The 17,737-nt window shown below is 43.8% G+C and overlaps 3 protein-coding genes across 3 annotated transcripts; 1 reads left to right on the top strand and 2 right to left on the bottom strand.

Annotated features, from left to right (window-relative positions):
• Positions 1 to 118: 118 nt before the first annotated feature.
• nedd8 (NEDD8 ubiquitin like modifier) lies at positions 119 to 2,463 on the bottom strand. The gene is made up of 4 exons (XM_047605990.1): positions 2,148 to 2,463; positions 1,973 to 2,020; positions 1,793 to 1,875; positions 119 to 1,332 (listed from the first exon to the last, which is right to left on the bottom strand). The coding sequence occupies exons 1-4, from the start codon at positions 2,163 to 2,165 to the stop codon at positions 1,230 to 1,232; spliced, it is 252 nt and encodes an 83-aa protein (XP_047461946.1). The 5' UTR covers positions 2,166 to 2,463; the 3' UTR covers positions 119 to 1,229.
• Positions 2,464 to 2,615: 152 nt separating this feature from the next.
• On the top strand, positions 2,616 to 7,715 carry gmpr2 (guanosine monophosphate reductase 2). The gene is made up of 10 exons (XM_047605978.1): positions 2,616 to 2,714; positions 3,121 to 3,253; positions 3,436 to 3,555; positions 3,880 to 3,963; positions 4,067 to 4,240; positions 4,324 to 4,405; positions 5,223 to 5,329; positions 6,192 to 6,234; positions 6,339 to 6,498; positions 6,584 to 7,715. Exons 2-10 carry the CDS (start codon positions 3,167 to 3,169, stop codon positions 6,771 to 6,773), a joined length of 1,047 nt encoding a protein of 348 aa, XP_047461934.1. The 5' UTR covers positions 2,616 to 2,714; positions 3,121 to 3,166; the 3' UTR covers positions 6,774 to 7,715.
• A 352-nt stretch (positions 7,716 to 8,067) lies between these two features.
• Positions 8,068 to 9,477, bottom strand: si:dkey-183c6.9 (tripartite motif-containing protein 34). Its single transcript, XM_047592061.1, has one exon. The coding sequence runs from the start codon at positions 9,475 to 9,477 to the stop codon at positions 8,068 to 8,070; it is 1,410 nt and encodes a 469-aa protein (XP_047448017.1).
• Between the last annotated feature and the right edge of the window lie 8,260 nt (positions 9,478 to 17,737).

The raw sequence follows: 17,737 nt of genomic DNA, 5'->3' as shown, positions 1-17,737 counted from the left end.
ATCAGAGCTGGACCACGGGGCAGCAAAAAGGGGAACTGCACTGTATGTGATCTATTCATTCAGGTGATAATGTTTTGGCTGATCGGAGTACGTTCACAGAGCACACAGAGAAGAGGGGCATTTTTCAGCATTTGGTTTATTCTACTGACAAAGTAATTCAAACTCGGTTCCACGCATTTCAGCACACACACTGCAGTGAGCCGCTGCTTACAAAGTAAAAAAAAAAAAGAAAGAAACCAACCGAACAGGATCCGTGTAAACTCTGGCTTTTTTCGGGAACGACGAAGTACGCTGCACAAACTAATTACACAAAACGTCACCGGCGTGAACGGACATGTCCGGTCCATGGTTCAGAACAAGGAGGAGGATCCAACATCACCAAACACTTCATTTTAGTTATCCATTTCACTTAAAGGAGCAGTGCACTATTTAGGGTTCCAGGTGCAGGGTTAGATGAGATGCAACTTTTATATTTGTCCGTTAAATGCATCACTGAAGCTACAACCAGCTGATATAGATATAGATTAGAGGTGCTAGCGGATGAATTGTGTTACCTTCAGGTACCATCAGGCCTTTCTGCGAAGCTGATGACTGCAACATTACACCGTATATAACGGAGAGATATGAGAGTATTGATCTTCTCATCTAAAAGATGAGTCAGTGCATTTCCCAGAACGCGGGACTATTAAATATCTTCATGACACAAATCTAACTGAGCTAAATCAGTGTCTCACAAAAGACGCGCCCACGAGGCTCTGACAATTATCTTAAACTATATTTGGGTCAATTTGTGGAAAAAAAAAAAAAAAAAAACAGGAAAAAAATGGTTTATGTCAGACAGTTGACAGCTTTAAACCACAGCTCCCCCTGTTTTATCATCAGTGGAATAAAAACCAACTTCACAGAGAGAGTGAGAGAGCACGGCTCCTTGGACAGTGCACAGCAGTTTCCATGGCAGCCAAATTCACTCTGGGCTGTAAATCTTAAGCAAAAGCTCGGCGTAATTTTGAGGCACCGTTTTATGCCGGTGCGGCTTTAATAAATTGGAGCGTCTCTCCGTGGCAATACATATAACAGAGTGGGGGAGGGGGCCGTGATCACGCACGTTTGGCTGTAGGGAAATGGCTGCCCACGAAACCACCCGGTGACCCTGCGCCCGGCGGCGGTGCGTCTTCGGCGTACTCGCTTCTCGTGTAGGCAAAAATGAAAGTCGCGCCTTGCGGCGACGGCTACAGGCATCCGGGACGCACGTGTCCTCCTCTCAGGGCGAGCACCAGGTGGAGAACAGAGCCGCCCTGGATTTTGTAGTCTGCTGCCGTTTTCTCGTCGTTCCTGAGGATTAAGACGAAGTCAGGAGAAAGTTGCAGTAACAAGTGTATTTTTAAACATGTGATTGATTTAGAATTAGTTGTGCATTGTGTATGAGCAAATATTTTAATCGACTGACAGTCCTAATGTATAGCAAGTGCGTAATACACACCGATCACTCATAACATTATGACCAGGGTCACAGGGTTTCCTGTGGATGTTGTGGCTGATCAGTGTATAGTACATGTATAGTTTTTAGTGAGCAGAAATAAATGCTACGTTTGTTTGCCATTTTAATAAGCATTTTGTGCACTGGTAGACACTTACTGCACCAGGATAGTGAACAATATAGTGTGTGGGATTCAAATAAACAGCTGGCACAAAGGAGCAAGTCGTATGAGACATCTGGCTACATGATTTGTTTATGTGATCTGTCAACCATATAATCACAACCGTATCCTTCAATGAAGAGAGGGGATCTTACATTTGTTTCCCACTGTAGATCAGCCTCTGTTGTTGAGGAGGGATCCCCTCTTTCTCCTCCACCCTTTCTTTAATCCGCTCCACCTGGATGATAATGAATTCTTATTAAAGCGAACACAGTAAATGGTCTGTGCTACTGCGTGAACGTGTAACAAACGACGAAAAGAAGATCAGTGTATACTTTATCTGTGGGCTCTATGTCGATCTCTATCTCCTTCCCAGTGAGCGTCTGTGATCAAGAGAAAGAAAGAAATCAACCTATGATGGGTATGAGACATCAATACATGCAGATACTGACCACTGACTGTGAAACTGACCCTTAAAAGGGGCTAATCGTAATGTTTGACGTGCCTTACCTTCACTTTAATCAGCATCTTTGTTGACTCGTTTTAACAAAACTCTCTGGAAACGTTTCTTCGTTGGTAGAATATATGATTTTTCAAAGCTACGTTGCGAAAAATACGGTCTCAGGTCCGTATTTTGGTGGAGAAACTCGACATTCCTCCTCTTCCAGAAATTCAGCGCCTATTTCCTGTGTTTCTCACTGAATCCTACCCGCCTCCAGGTTTCTGTGTCAACGGTTCCGCTTTGGTTCATTTACAACTCACTTCTTTAAATTTGCGTCTAAAACCACACAACATTAAGTTAACATAATCTCATATTGATGCAAGCACCATCCCGACACATGAACGCCGAAATGTGTTGTCTATTCACCCATAACCATCTTTACGACATCAGCGCAACGCGGCGTAAAGCGACTTCCGTGTTTGTAGTCTTTGGCCAGTTGCTTCCTACCAGCTCGATCCCTTCGAAAACTACAAGCCGGCGCTCGGTCGGTGTCCGCCACTGTAAAGTTTCCCCACGCACACGCAGCGTAAAGGAAGCCGTGGCAGCGAGGCACAATCAATCGTACTTTCCTAACGGTAAGTACTTTATTTTGCGAAATATGTAAGACAATTCATTCGCTGACTAATTATTAGTTTCTACTTAGATAACAAATACACAATGCCGAATTCATTTCTACTCTTTTAGGGAGAGTAACTTTGGATTTTGACAGCGGGGCTAAAAAGCGACGCTCTTGTGATCTCTGCAGGAAAAGCGTTTGCTAGCTTGCTAAAATCGCCTTATTACGTTCCTACAACGTAGTAATTACATTTCGTTGCCCCAACTTTGAACTAGAGAAGAATGTTTGCATTTCTTGCTCATTTGCATCGTAATGGTGACCACATGCGTGCGTTGATGGAAAAGAAGGGAGTTACATAAATGAGAAAAAAAAAAAAAAAAAACACTAAGCAACCATTTTGACATTGACCTGTCTCTTTTCCACAGAGTCACATTCCTGAGTAAAGGGCTTCAGCAAACCTTGTTTCCAAAAATGCCTCGCATTGAGAATGACATCAAGCTGGACTTCAAAGACGTGCTCCTGCGGCCGAAGAGAAGTACTCTCAAATCCAGGAGTGAGGTGGGTTATCCCACCTGTGGAATTTGTCTCTGTTACCTAAGTCCTCTAAAAACAGACGTTTCCACTTTCCGTACTTAAATTGTGCTCGGCAATTATCCGCACGTGATCTTTTGGTAGTTTCTCAAAGATATAGACCCTTACCCAGAGAAAAAAGTAGCCTTGTGTGTCCTTGTCTACTGCAGGTGGATCTGATGAGGAGCTTCACCTTCAGGAACTCAAAGGGCAGCTACAGAGGGATCCCCATCGTCGCTGCCAACATGGACACCGTGGGGACGTTTGAGATGGCCATGGCTTTGCACAAAGTACGCTCTGCGTTGCTTTACTGTACAACGGGTGTTTAGAAATTGATGTCATCGCAGTTAGACAGCAGTCTAAGTTGTGAACATTACATTGCATGCAGATAATGAGGGCATGCTTTAAAAACACATACGCGGAAACATAATATAATTTGTTGCTATGTTCATTCATTCACTCAGTGCACTTTGTTGCCTTTGTAATAGCTGCTCCTAGTGTCCATTAGGTGTCTTGATTCTTATCAGAATTCGAGTCGGACCGCCCAGCGTTACGATTTCCTTTCTCCGTATAAATATCCTAATCAATATGTTCTTCATCGTCTCCTTCGCTAGTTCACTCTCTTCACTACGGTCCACAAACACTACTCCGTCGATGACTGGTTGGAGTTTGCGACTAAGCATCCTGAATGCCTGGAGGTACCCAAAGTGCTCAATATCATGCATTGCTTCACTTGCGCAGTTTATTACCAACGGAATACATCATAACACAACTCTCCTCCTTCTCCTGCTTGTTTCCCAGAGTGTAGCCGTCAGCACAGGGACCGGTGACGGCGACTTTGACCGCCTTTCGGCCATCGTGGCGGCGGTGCCGCAGCTCAAGTACATCTGCGTGGACGTGGCAAATGGTTACTCCGAGCACTTTGTCCACTTTGTCAAAGATGTCAGGCAGAAGTTCCCTTCCCACACTATTATGGTCAGTATATACCTGGGAAAGCTTTAGGGCTAACGCGCGAGAGGACCTGGGGTGACTAACGCAGCGACGTTTACTTTGCTCAGGCAGGAAACGTGGTGACAGGAGAGATGGTGGAAGAGCTGATCCTCGCCGGGGCTGACATCATCAAAGTAGGCATCGGACCAGGTGATCACTGCGTAATTTATGACTCGTTACTGTAAGACATTGTGAATATGGTCAACGTGGGATACGGGCAGCACTCGCAACTTCTTGCGACTTAGGAACCAGGGTCTGATCAGTATAGTCCGGGAGTGGAGCCATGCAGAGCCACAATACTGATGACCCGGCTACACTCTCCCCAGACTCACTTTAGTTTTCATTTAATTAATAACACACTCTGCTCTACCTACACCAGTTACAAAGAAATGTTAGATTATATACAGAACTTATTTATTTATTTTTTTTAAGTTTTTTTACAACTCTCACGGGCCCACAGGGCCTCTTTATGGAGCGGTTGATATGGCAACTGGTAGTACCCATTATGTTACATCTTGTTTCTATAGAGTCAAATAAATAGCTAAATCAAAACTTCAACAAACATGACACTTGAACAGGTATCAACATTATATTAACTGTCTAAAATGACAGACACTGTAACTGGAAAAATTGATTTGATGTATATTTTAGTGTTTTAGTTTGGCCCAACTCTCATCCACTAACATGGAGGAGGTGGAGCTTATGACCTATACTGCAGCCAGTCAGCAGGGGGAGCTTTAGTAGCTTTGGCTTCACTTTATACTTTATGCCCAAAACAGGCACAAAATATTACTACAGTGCCGTCCTATGTACTTTTTGCTTTTGAACTTTTTAATGTAGTTGTTATTACGTCTACACTGCTACACAAACCCGTCCCTGACACATTTGCATGAAACGCTGTTTCCCGTTTGACTGCAGGCTTCAAACGTGTACTAGTCATCTTTTGACTGTGTGTCTTCCTCCTCAGGCTCTGTGTGCACCACCCGCAAGAAGACCGGGGTTGGTTACCCTCAGCTCAGCGCTGTGATTGAGTGTGCAGATGCAGCCCACGGCCTGGGCGGCCACATCATCTCTGTGAGTGACTCATCACTGAACTGAATTTCTATGCAGTCCCTGGTCCAGGGCAAATGATCAGGAATGAGATATGATTTTAACAATTACGTTTTTTTTTTTATAACCACCTAAGATTTGCTTTGAATGAATATCGTGCACATACACATGAAGTGGGCTTTTGTCCATGTAGCTGACCATGTTTCCACGGTGTCACACATGCTACCACTTGGTGACACCGTCAAAAAATATGTGGAGCAACCGGAAATGTTGCGTAATCTCGGCTGTGTTTGGGCTGCGTTTGGTTCTTTGGCTTTGCCTCCAAACAAAGACGGTCTTTGTAGCAGAGTGAAAACCCTGTGTTAATAGGTATCCAACATATATGTGTGTGTGTGTGTGTGTGTGTGTGTGAATCTTTGGTGATTCCCTTTCCTGGTCAAGCAAATCTTTTGACCAGTCAGGATTTGTCCTGTGCATCGATATTTGCTTGTTGGAAGGAGTGCATGAAAGTGCGTCTCTGTAGGCTCTGTCTTTGTTTAATTCTTTACAACTCTAGGATGACTGGAAGTGCACTGGCGTAAAAGCGGTGCAACAAAACAGAAATCTGGCGAAGTCTGTCATTAGGTTGCAATCTGCAATCTCACTATTAAAATAGACTCTAAAATTATTCTAAATGGCTATAATCTAAATTTTCTGCCACAGCAACTTACTGTAGTGTTGAGGTTACCGTGGCAACCTGCTGATGCATCAGGCAGTAACTGCGCTGGTCCAAGAAATAGTTGAACCCTTAACTCACCATTGGCTTCTTTGTTGGATTTATTGTCACCCTGACAATGTGCAGCCATAATAAACACTTCGCTTGTTTTGTCTTTTCTCCTTCACGCAGGATGGCGGCTGTACCTGCCCGGGAGATGTCTCAAAAGCTTTTGGCAAGTGGTATCAAAGTTTTCAATGTGTGCTTGAAATCCAACCCTTAAGTAGTTTGTTCTAAAACACTCACTGTTTGTCTGGCTTTTTCCCGTGCGGTGCTCAGGTGCTGGAGCCGACTTCGTGATGCTGGGCGGCATGCTGGCCGGCCATGCAGAGAGCGGGGGTGAGACCATCGAGAAGAACGGCAAGAAATACAAGCTGTTTTATGGAATGAGCTCTGACACGGCGATGAAGAAGCACGCAGGAGGCGTGGCTGAGTACAGGTCAGTGCAACTGGCATGTACATGGACCATATTGAGAGACAGTTTTCCATTTTCTGAAGGTAAATCTTGTGACTTGTGCCTCTAGAGCATCCGAGGGGAAGACAGTGGAAGTTCTATACAAAGGTCCGGTGGATGTGACGATACGGGACATCCTGGGAGGGGTCCGCTCCACCTGCACCTACGTCGGGGCAGGGAAGCTGAAGGAGCTGAGCCGCAGGACGACTTTCATCAGGGTCACCCAGCAGCTCAACACCGTCTTTGGCAACGACAGCTGAACACACAGCTCAGTCGACTGAAACAAGTCTGCTACACTGCCTGTCTGACTCACAAATGTTTTGATGCTTTGGGCACCAGTCGTGTGTTAACACAAGTGAACAGACACAAACATTAATACTTACTTTTTTGATACAGAAATCTTAATGGGAGTTTTAGGAATATTTTAGAAATGTGGAGGCCCTGAATGTTTCCTACAACGTGTTTCAAATGCCAGTAAGATGTAAGCTAGAGCGCTGATGCTTCAGCTGTTTCCAGTCTCATCATTCCAACACAAGGACCTTAGTTGTTCTTCTTACTTTTACGTAAATCCAAGGCTGTTCAGAAACATTGTGACGACACGTTAAGCTCTGTGCCGAGATCTTACTGCAAGCCTTTGTCACTGACCTATAAACTTACAGAAATGTCTTAAATCATTTTTAAAACCTAAGTGTGTATGCAACTGTTGTAGCTAATTAGAAACTCAACCATTCCATCTGTCAGGTTTTTGCACTTTAATGATTTAAAAATTAGATTAGAGAGTCTAGTATTAGTCTAAAGGGAATATTTTACAACTGCAGTATCACGTATTCGTTCACCAATTCAGAGCTCACAGTTCATATTATTGAAGTGTTGGATTCATTGCAGAGGTGTTATTCCATACAAATATACTTTTTCCATCTTTGGTTTTAGCTGCTCTTAATAAATACCAAAGTCTGTGTGGGCTTCTTTTGACCATGTACACTTTCAAGAGGATTTGTGAGCAATAATAGCCTTTAAAGTAAGTGGTCACTCCTCTGAAGTAGACTAGGAAGTATGAAGACAACATAGTTAAAACGTTTCAAACTGCTCCTGGGTGATGTCTTTGTTATTTTTTGTCGTTTTTATGTTGCCAACACGAAAGTTCAAATGCACAGTGTTCTCCTCACATTTGATCAAATCAATAAAAACATCCCACATCTTAACATTTGACTTGCTTTATTAATGATTTGAATATTTACAATGTATGAAGGGAAATAATACTGATCAGATATTCAGCAGTGACACGTAAACCAGTAGATGGAGACAAACTCCTTATTGTGGTAGGTGGAAGAAGCACTGACAAAACTCAACAGTGTTTCTATGAAATAGAAAAATCCCACAGCTTAATATTGTTTTAATGTAAAGACTTTCAGCTAAAGATATTATACTGCCCAGTGTGTCTGATATCTGTATAATGTATCAGTTTATTGATTCGGCAGCAACTTAACACCAATTAATTCCATTGATCCTTTTCTTTCCTGACAGAAAATGCACTGATCAACCATATCCAACCTATTAGCAAAGCTCACAAACCAACTCTGTTTTATGTAGGGGATTTCCATAGGAATAGGTTGGCTGTTGATATCTCTTTGAGTGGGTATGCATCACAAAGGGGTTCCCTTGGTGCTGGGGTCTATTTTGGGCAATTTCATTTCCCAGTCTGACAAATGGGGCCAGGTTGCAGTTGTTGGTGCTCAGCTCAATAGTGACTATTTCTTCCCTCAGGTACTGTCCGGTTCTGTTGTAGAAGGTCAGCACAGAGGCAGCCACGTTCCAAAACACCTCCACCATTTCAGGTCCCAGATTGGCCTTATGTTCAACCTCCGTCTTATTTACATTACTTCTCTTGGGTTGGCCAGAGATGTGTGATTCGTCAGAGTGTGTTTGATACTCTGTTTTAAGACAGCTGAGGCGGTTATCTTCCCAGCACAGTCCATAGACAGGTCCACACTCCAAGTTTACTGAAGACTGTTTATCACACAAACCAATTGTCCACTGAAGCTTCTTGGAGAGACCGACTGTCCACTTCTGAAAGTTTGGAATTTTCTCAGTGTTACTGATGAAAAGAGTTGCAGAGGATTCCCCTAGCCAGCTATTGTGAAAAACCTTCCTTTTGTCTTGGGAGAGTGACATGGCAGAGCCCAAATTTTGCAATTCAAAGAACAGGTCTAGACTACTAGCAAAGGGCTTCTGGTCTTTTTCAGGGTCAACCAGAGTCAACAAGGAGGACCAGAACTCTTCTGCTTGCTGCATCATCTTCGCACCACCCTGATTTATCTCTTGGATCAGTTTGTCACGATCACTACCGGGCTCCAGCCCTTTCCTCAGATCCACAGCCTTGGCTGATTCCACGTCTCGATGCACCTGAGAATACATCTGCAGGAATCTGAATGTGTCCTTCTCGGCCTGTGCTGCCTGTATACTGGTCTTGCTGGTTTTTATGGCCACCATGCGAGCAGAGACTGAACTCTGGACACTATTCAGGGAAATGTCGCGCAGGTTAGACAGAGCTTCAATGAGCCGCAAACTACAGCTACTCAGCTTCTGTCTTTCACTCTTGTCCCACTTTTCCAGACTCTCATTCTCATCCTCTGTTTTCATCTGTAAGGCCTGCTCCTCTGCTTTCAGCTTTTCCACAAGCTCTTTGTGAGCCGTGACGAAGGTCTTCATATTGTGTAGGCGGTGCTGGTCTTCAATGGCGCAGGAAACACAGACGCAGGTCATGTCATCCAAGCAGTAGTACTCCAGGAGTTTGCCGTGCTGTGGGCATTTGATGGTCCCAGACAAATCCATGGGTTCAGTCAGGGGATGAGTCTGCAGCAACACAGGTGTGGTGAGATGGGCCTCGAGGTGCTGGACGCACATGGAGATCTCGCATTTCATGCAGCTCTTCCGTGCTGGTTTCCTGTCCTCCCCTGTACACATGTCGCAGAGAATAATCCGTGGATCCATTTGTAAGTTGTCTGTTTTCAAAAACAGGAAGTCCTAATATGTCTTGAAAAATCCAGATGATTCCTTTAAGTTGCTCCTTAGTTCACTCTGTTTTGACGGAAAGGGAACCTGGGATCACAATCAGCCACAGCAGCACTGTGCAACAGTTTCGATTTCTCAAAAAGAACTGAACTGGTGCACTGAGAGGTGGGGTCAGAATTTTGTTTACGTGATGAGTAGTGATGGGAAGTACGCCTCTTTTAGAGAGTTGGTTCTTTTGGCTTGTCTCATTAAAAAGAGCCATCTCTTTCAGCTCCCAACTAGTTCCTCAGATTTTTTTGTTGCTTAAATTAATTTATTACCAAATTATGTGTATAGTATAAAGGGAATTACTAATGGAATTACATTATATCAGTTGTTCCTTATTTGAATGTCTTTATTTAAATCCTCATTAAACGACTGCAAGTGTTTTCTTTATTCACTTTCCATTCCCTTTCTAATGGATGTAGTTTCTGTCTCTGCAGTGCTCTCTGTCTCTCTGCCTTCTGTTGTGTGCTACTGTGCGGTGTGTGACGTGTGTCCTGTGTGTGTGTGCGTGTGTGTGTGTGTGTGTGTGTGTGTGTGTGCGTGTGTGTAACCCCTCCCTGCCCACGCTCAGTGTGGACACTGACGCCACCATACATCTTGACCAATCACATTCGACTTTTTTTTAACAGAAAAGAGGCAAAAAAAACCAACAACAACTAATCGGCTCCTAATGATGTCAACCGGCTCCTCTCGTTCACTTCAAAGAGCTGACTCTTAGAGTCGGCTCATTTGTGACTGAAACTCAACACTAGTGGTGAGTTTCAGTACGATTTTAACTCCATAAAGAACAAGCCATACTCATGACAGTGGAATTTTAATTGCTGACTTCTGGCCATGCAACTCCACAGTTACTAAGATACTGACTTGTCCTAACTTGAAAAACTATGATGTACAGGTAGCAATCAACCCATGAAAAAATAGCACTTATTAATTTGAGACATTCATGTTAATGTGCATCATCCTGATCACCAGTGATAATATTTACACCAACAGGATCATGGGCAGTCAAGACTCACTGATGCATGTGAGGAGCAAAGGCCGGTCCGTGTGGTCCAGTCAAAGGGATGAGCTTCTGTAGCTCGAACTACTGAAATAAGTGAACAATGGTTCAGATAGAAATGTGTCAGAATACCCAGCGGGTCACATTTTGTTTGTACAGGTGGGCAGCTGCAGACCAGTCAGTTTCCATGCTGACCCTTTCCACTGCTGAAAGTGCCTGCAGTGGGCACGTGAGCATCAGAACTGAAACATGGAGCAATGGAAGTAGGTGACCTGGTCTGATGAACCGTGTTTTCTTTGCCGTGAAGTGGTTTGCCGAGTGCATGTGCGTTGTACATCTGGGAACATATGACACAAGAATGCAAGGAACACCTTGTGCTGGGTCGACAGTGATGTTCAGGTGGTAACATCCACGTAAATGCGAGGACCAGGTTTCCCAGAAAAACATTACATCATAATGTGATCATTGTTGTTATTAACTACACTGGTATTTACTTCATGACAATGGAAGTTCTATACAAAGGTCCGGTAGATGTGACGATACGGGACATCCTGGGAGGGGTCCGCTCCACCTGCACCTACTACGTCGGGGCAGGGAAGCTGAAGGAGCTGAGCCGCAGGTCGACTTTCATCAGGGTCACCCAGCAGCTCAACACCGTCTTTGGCAACGACAGCTGAACACCCAGCTCAGTCGACTGAAACAAGTCTGCTACACTGCCTGTCTGACTCACAAATGTTTTGATGCTTTTGGCACCTCCTTTTAATCTTTATTTGTTTTGTTGTTGTTTTTTATCCAGAAATCTTAATGGGAGTTTTAGAAATGTTTTAGAAATGTGGAGGCCCTGAATGTTTCCTACAACGTGTTTCAAATGCCAGTAAGATGTAAGCTAGAGCGCTGATGCTTCAGCTGTTTCCAGTCTCATCATTCCAACACAAGGACCTTAGTTGTTCTTCTTACTTTTACGTAAATCCAAGGCTGTTCAGAAACATTGTGACGACACGTTAAGCTCTGTGCCGAGATCTTACTACAAGCCTTTGTCACTGATCTATAAACTTACAGAAATGTCTTAAATCATTTTTAAAACCTAAGTGTGTATGCAACTGCTTTAGCTAATTAGAAACTCAACCATTCCATCTGTCAGGTTTTTGCACTTTAATGATTTAAAAATTAGTTTAGAGAGTCTAGTATTAGTCTAAAGAGAATATTTTACAACTGCAGTATCACATATTCGTTGACCAATTCAGAGCTGACAGTTTTTTTAGTTTTTATGTTGCCAACACAAAAGTTCAAATGCACAGTGTTTTCCTCACATTTGATCAAATCAATAAAAACATCCCACATCTTAAAACTGGACTGGCTTTAGTACTGATTAGAATATTTTCAATGTATGAAGGGAAATAGTACTGATCAGATATTCAGCAGTGACACAGTCAAACCAGTAGATGGAGAGAAACTCCTTATTGTGGCAGGTAGAAGAAGCACTGACAAAACTCAACAGTGTTTCTATGAAATAGAAAAAATCCCACAGCTTAATATTGTTTTAATGTAAAGACTTTCAGCTAAAGATATTATACTGCCTAGTGTGTCTGATATCTGTATAATGTATCAGTGTATTGATTCGGCAGCAACTTAACACCAATTAATTCCATTGATCCTTGGTAAATGACAGAAAATGCAACAATGTCCAACCTATTAGCAAAGCTCACAAACCAACTCTGTTTTGTGTAGGATATTTCCATAGGAATAGGTTGGCTGTCGATATCTCTTTGAGTGGGGTTTCATCCCAAAGAAGTGCCCTTGGTGCTGGGGTCTATTTTGGACAACTGCTTTTCCCAGTTGGACAAATGGGGCCAGATTGTAGTTGTTGGTGCTCAGCTCAATAGTGACTATTTCCTCCCTCAGGTACTGTCCGGTTCTGCTGTAGAAGGTCAGCACAGAGGCAGCCACGTTCCAAAACACCTCCACCACTTCAGGTCCCAGCTCGGCCTTATGTTCCACCTCCGTCTTATGAGAGTAACTTGATGAAAGACAGCTGAGGCGGTTATCTTCCCAGCACAGTGCGTAGATAAGTCCATGCGCCAAGTTTACTGAAGACTGTTTATCACACAAACCAACTGCCCAGTCAAACTTCTTGGAGAAACTGACTGTCCACCTCTGACAGTTTGGAAGTCCCTCATTGTAACTGATGAAAAGGGTTGCAGAGTATTCCCCTAGCCAGCTACTGTGAAAAACCTTCCTTTTGTCTTGGGAGAGTGACAGGCCAGAGCCCAAATGTTGCGATTCAAAGAACAGGTCTGGACTACTAGCAAAGGGCTTCTGGTCTTTTCCAGGGTCAACCAGAGTCAACAAGGAGGACCAGAACTCTTCTGCTTGCTGCATCATCTTCGCACCACCCTGATTTATCTCTTGGATCAGTTTGTCACGATCACTACCGGGCTCCAGCCCTTTCCTCAGATCCACAGCCTTGGCTGATTCCACGTCTCGATGCACCTGAGAATACATCTGCAGGAATTTGAATGTGTCCTTCTCGGCCTGTGCTGCCTGTATACTGGTCTTGCTGGTTTTTATGGCCACCATGCGAGCAGAGACTGAACTCTGGACACTATTCAGGGAAATGTCGCGCAGGTTAGACAGAGCTTCAATGAGCCGCAAACTACAGCTACTCAGCTTCTGTCTTTCACTCTTGTCCCACTTTTCCAGACTCTCATTCTCATCCTCTGTTTTCATCTGTAAGGCCTGCTCCTCTGCTTTCAGCTTTTCCACAAGCTCTTTGTGAGCCATGGGGAAGGTCTTCATATTGTGTAGGCGGTGCTGGTCTTCAATGGCGCAGGAAACGCAGACGCAGGTCATGTCATCTAGGCAGTAGTACTCCAGGAGTTTGCCATGCTGTGGACATTTAGTGGTCCCATACAAATCCATGGGTTCAGTCAGGGGATGAGTCTGCAGCAACACAGGTGTGGTGAGATGGGCCTCGAGGTGCTGGACGCACATGGAGATCTCACATTTAATGCAGCTCTTCTGTGCTGGTTTCCTGTCCTCCCCTGTACACATGTTGCAGAGAATAATCCGTCGATCCATTTGTAAGTTGTCTGTTTTCAAAACAGGAAGTCCTAATATGTCTTGAAAAATCCAGATGATTCCTTTAAGTTGCTCCTCAGTTCACTCTGTTTTGACAGAAAGGGAACCTGGGATCAGATCAGCCACAGCAGCACTGTGCAACAGTTTCGATTTCTCAAAAAGAACTGAACTGGTGCACTGAGAGGTGGGGTCAGAATTTTGTTTACGTGATGAGTAGTGATGGGAAGTACGCCTCTTTTTAGAGAGTTGGTTCTTTTGGCTTGTCTCATTAAAAAGAGCCATCTCTTTCAGCTCCCAACTAGTTCCTCAGATTTGTTTTGTTGCTTAAATTAATTTATTACCAAATTATGTGTATAGTATAAAGGGAATTACTAATGGAATTACATTATATCAGTTTTTTAGTTTTTATGTTGCCAACACAAAAGTTCAAATGCACAGTGTTCTCCTCACATTTGATCAAATCAATAAAAACATCCCACATCTTAACACTTGACTGGCTTTAGTACTGATTTGAATATTTACAGTGTATGAAGGGAAATAGTACTGATCAGATATTCAGCAGTGAAACAGTCAAAACCAGTAGAGAGAAACTCCTTACTGTGGCAGGTGGAAGAAGCACTGACAAAACTCAACAGTGTTTCTATGAAATAGAAAAATCCCACAGCTTAATATTGTTTTAATGTAAAGACTTTCAGCTAAAAATATTATACTGCCTAGTGTGTCTGATATATGTTTGTATAATGTATCAGTGTATTGATTCGGCAGCAACTTAACACCAATTAATTCCATTGATCCTTGGTAAATGACAGAAAATGCAACAATGTCCAACCTATTAGCAAAGCTCACAAACCAACTCTGTTTTGTGTAGGATATTTCCATAGGAATAGGTTGGCTGTCGACATCTCTTTGAGTGGGGTTTCATCCCAAAGAAGTGCCCTTGGTGCTGGGGTCTATTTTGGACAACTGCTTTTCCCAGTTGGACAAATGGGGCCAGATTGTAGTTGTTGGTGCTCAGCTCAATAGTGACTATTTCCTCCCTCAGGTACTGTCCGGTTCTGCTGTAGAAGGTCAGCACAGAGGCAGCCACGTTCCAAAACACCTCCACCACTTCAGGTCCCAGCTCGGCCTTATGTTCCACCTCCGTCTTATGAGAGTAACTTGATGAAAGACAGCTGAGGCGGTTATCTTCCCAGCACAGTGCGTAGATAAGTCCATGCGCCAAGTTTACTGAAGACTGTTTATCACACAAACCAACTGCCCAGTCAAACTTCTTGGAGAGACTGACTGTCCACTTCTGAAAGTTTGGAATTACCTCAGTCTTACTGATGAAAAGAGTTGCAGAGGATTCCCCTAGCCAGCTACTGTGAAAAACCTTCCTTTTGTCTTGGGAGAGTGACAGGCCAGAGCCCAAATTTTGCGATTCAAAGAACAGGTCTGGACTACTAGCAAAGGGCTTCTGGTCTTTTCCAGGGTCAACCAGAGTCAACAAGGAGGACCAGAACTCTTCTGCTTGCTGCATCATCTTCGCACCACCCTGATTTATCTCTTGGATCAGTTTGTCACGATCACTACCGGGCTCCAGCCCTTTCCTCAGATCCACAGCCTTGGCTGATTCCACGTCTCGATGCACCTGAGAATACATCTGCAGGAATCTGAATGTGTCCTTCTCGGCCTGTGCTGCCTGTATACTGGTCTTGCTGGTTTTTATGGCCACCATGCGAGCAGAGACTGAACTCTGGACACTATTCAGGGAAATGTCGCGCAGGTTAGACACAGCTTCAATGAGCCGCAAACTACAGCTACTCAGCTTCTGTCTTTCACTCTTTTCCCACTTTTCCAGACTCTCATTCTCATCCTCTGTTTTCATATGTAAGGCCTGCTCCTCTGCTTTCAGCTTTTCCACAAGCTCTTTGTGAGCCATGGGGAAGGTCTTCATATTGTGTAGGCGGTGCTGGTCTTCAATGGCGCAGGAAACGCAGACGCAGGTCATGTCATCTAAGCAGTAGTACTCCAGGAGTTTGCCATGCTGTGGACATTTAGTGGTCCCATACAAATCCATGGGTTCAGTCAGGGGATGAGTCTGCAGCAACACAGGTGTGGTGAGATGGGCCTCGAGGTGCTGGACGCACATGGAGATCTCGCATTTAATGCAGCTCTTCTGTGCTGGTTTCCTGTCCTCCCCTGTACACATGTTGCAGAGAATAATCCGTCGATCCATTTGTAAGTTGTCTGTTTTCAAAACAGGAAGTCCTAATATGTCTTGAAAAATCCAGATGATTCCTTTAAGTTGCTCCTCAGTTCACTCTGTTTTGACAGAAAGGGAACCTGGGATCAGATCAGCCACAGCAGCACTGTGCAACAGTTTCGATTTCTCAAAAAGAACTGAACTGGTGCACTGAGAGGTGGGGTCAGAATTTTGTTTACGTGATGAGTAGTGATGGGAAATACGCCTCTTTTAGAGAGTTGGTTCTTTTGGCTTGTCTCATTAAAAAGAGCCATCTCTTTCAGCTCCCAACTGGTTCCTCAGATTTGTTTTGTTGCTTAAATTAATTTATTACCAAATTATGTGTATAGTATAAAGGGAATTACTAATGGAATTACATTATATCAGTTTTTTAGTTTTTATGTTGCCAACACAAAAGTTCAAATGCACAGTGTTCTCCTCACATTTGATCAAATCAATAAAAACATCCCACATCTTAACACTTGACTGGCTTTAGTACTGATTTGAATATTTACAGTGTATGAAGGGAAATAGTACTGATCAGATATTCAGCAGTGAAACAGTCAAAACCAGTAGAGAGAAACTCCTTACTGTGGCAGGTGGAAGAAGCACTGACAAAACTCAACAGTGTTTCTATGAAATAGAAAAATCCCACAGCTTAATATTGTTTTAATGTAAAGACTTTCAGCTAAAGATATTATACTGCCTAGTGTGTCTGATATCTGTTTGTATAATGTATCAGTTTATTGATTCGGCAGCAACTTAACACCAATTAATTCCATTGATCCTTGGTAAATGACAGAAAATGCAATGATCAACAAAATCCAACCTATTAGCAAAGCTCACAAACCAACTCTGTTTCGTGTAGGGTATTTCCATCAAAATAGTTTTGATCAAACTCGTCTTGAACGTACTGTTTTTGGCTCTGCCCTTGGTACTGGGGTCTATTTTGGGCAATTTCATTTCCCAGTTGGACAAATGGGGCCAGGTTGTAGTTGTTGGGTTTCAGCTCAATAGTGACTATTTCCTCCCTCAGGTACTGTCCGGTTCTGCTGTAGAAGGTCAGCACAGAGGCAGCCACGTTCCAAAACACCTCCACCACTTCAGGTCCCAGCTCAGCCTTATGTCCACTCCGTCTTATTACTACTTCTCTTGGGTTGCCGAGATGTGATCCATCAAGTGTGTTGATACTCTGTTTTAAGACAGCTGAGGCGGTTATCTTCCCAGCACAGTCCATAGACAGGTCCACACTCCAAGTTTACTGAAGACTGTTTATCACACAAACCAATTGTCCACTGAAACTTCTTGGAGAGACTGACTGTCCACCTCTGACAGTTGTGAATTTTCTCAGTGTTACTGATGGAAAGAGTTGCAGAGGATTCCCCTAGCCAGCTATTGTGAAAAACCTTCCTTTTGTCTTGGGAGAGTGACATGGCAGAGCCTAAATGCTGCGGTTCAAAGAACAGGTCTGGTCTGCTAGCAAAGGGCTTCTGGTCTTTTTCAGGGTCAACCAGAGTCAACAAGGAGGACCAGAAGTCTTCTGCTTGCTGCATCATTTTCGCACCACCCTGATTTATCTCTTGGATCAGTTTGTCACGATCACTACCGGGCTCCAGCCCTTTCCTCAGATCCACAGCCTTGGCTGATTCCACGTCTCGATGCACCTGAGAATACATCTGCAGGAATCTGAATGTGTCCTTCTCGGCCTGTGCTGCCTGTATGCTGGTCTTGCTGGTTTTTATGGCCACCATGCGAGCAGAGACTGAACTCTGGACACTAGTCAGGGAAATGTCGCGCAGGTTAGACACAGCTTCAGTGAGGCGAGAACTACAGCTACTCAGCTTCTGTCTTTTACTCTTATCCCA

This window comes from Mugil cephalus, chromosome 1 (assembly GCF_022458985.1).
Source record: "Mugil cephalus isolate CIBA_MC_2020 chromosome 1, CIBA_Mcephalus_1.1, whole genome shotgun sequence".
Taxonomy (NCBI): domain Eukaryota; kingdom Metazoa; phylum Chordata; class Actinopteri; order Mugiliformes; family Mugilidae; genus Mugil; species Mugil cephalus.
Note: the sequence above shows the minus strand (reverse complement) of the source record. Positions and strands in the feature narration are given on the sequence as shown.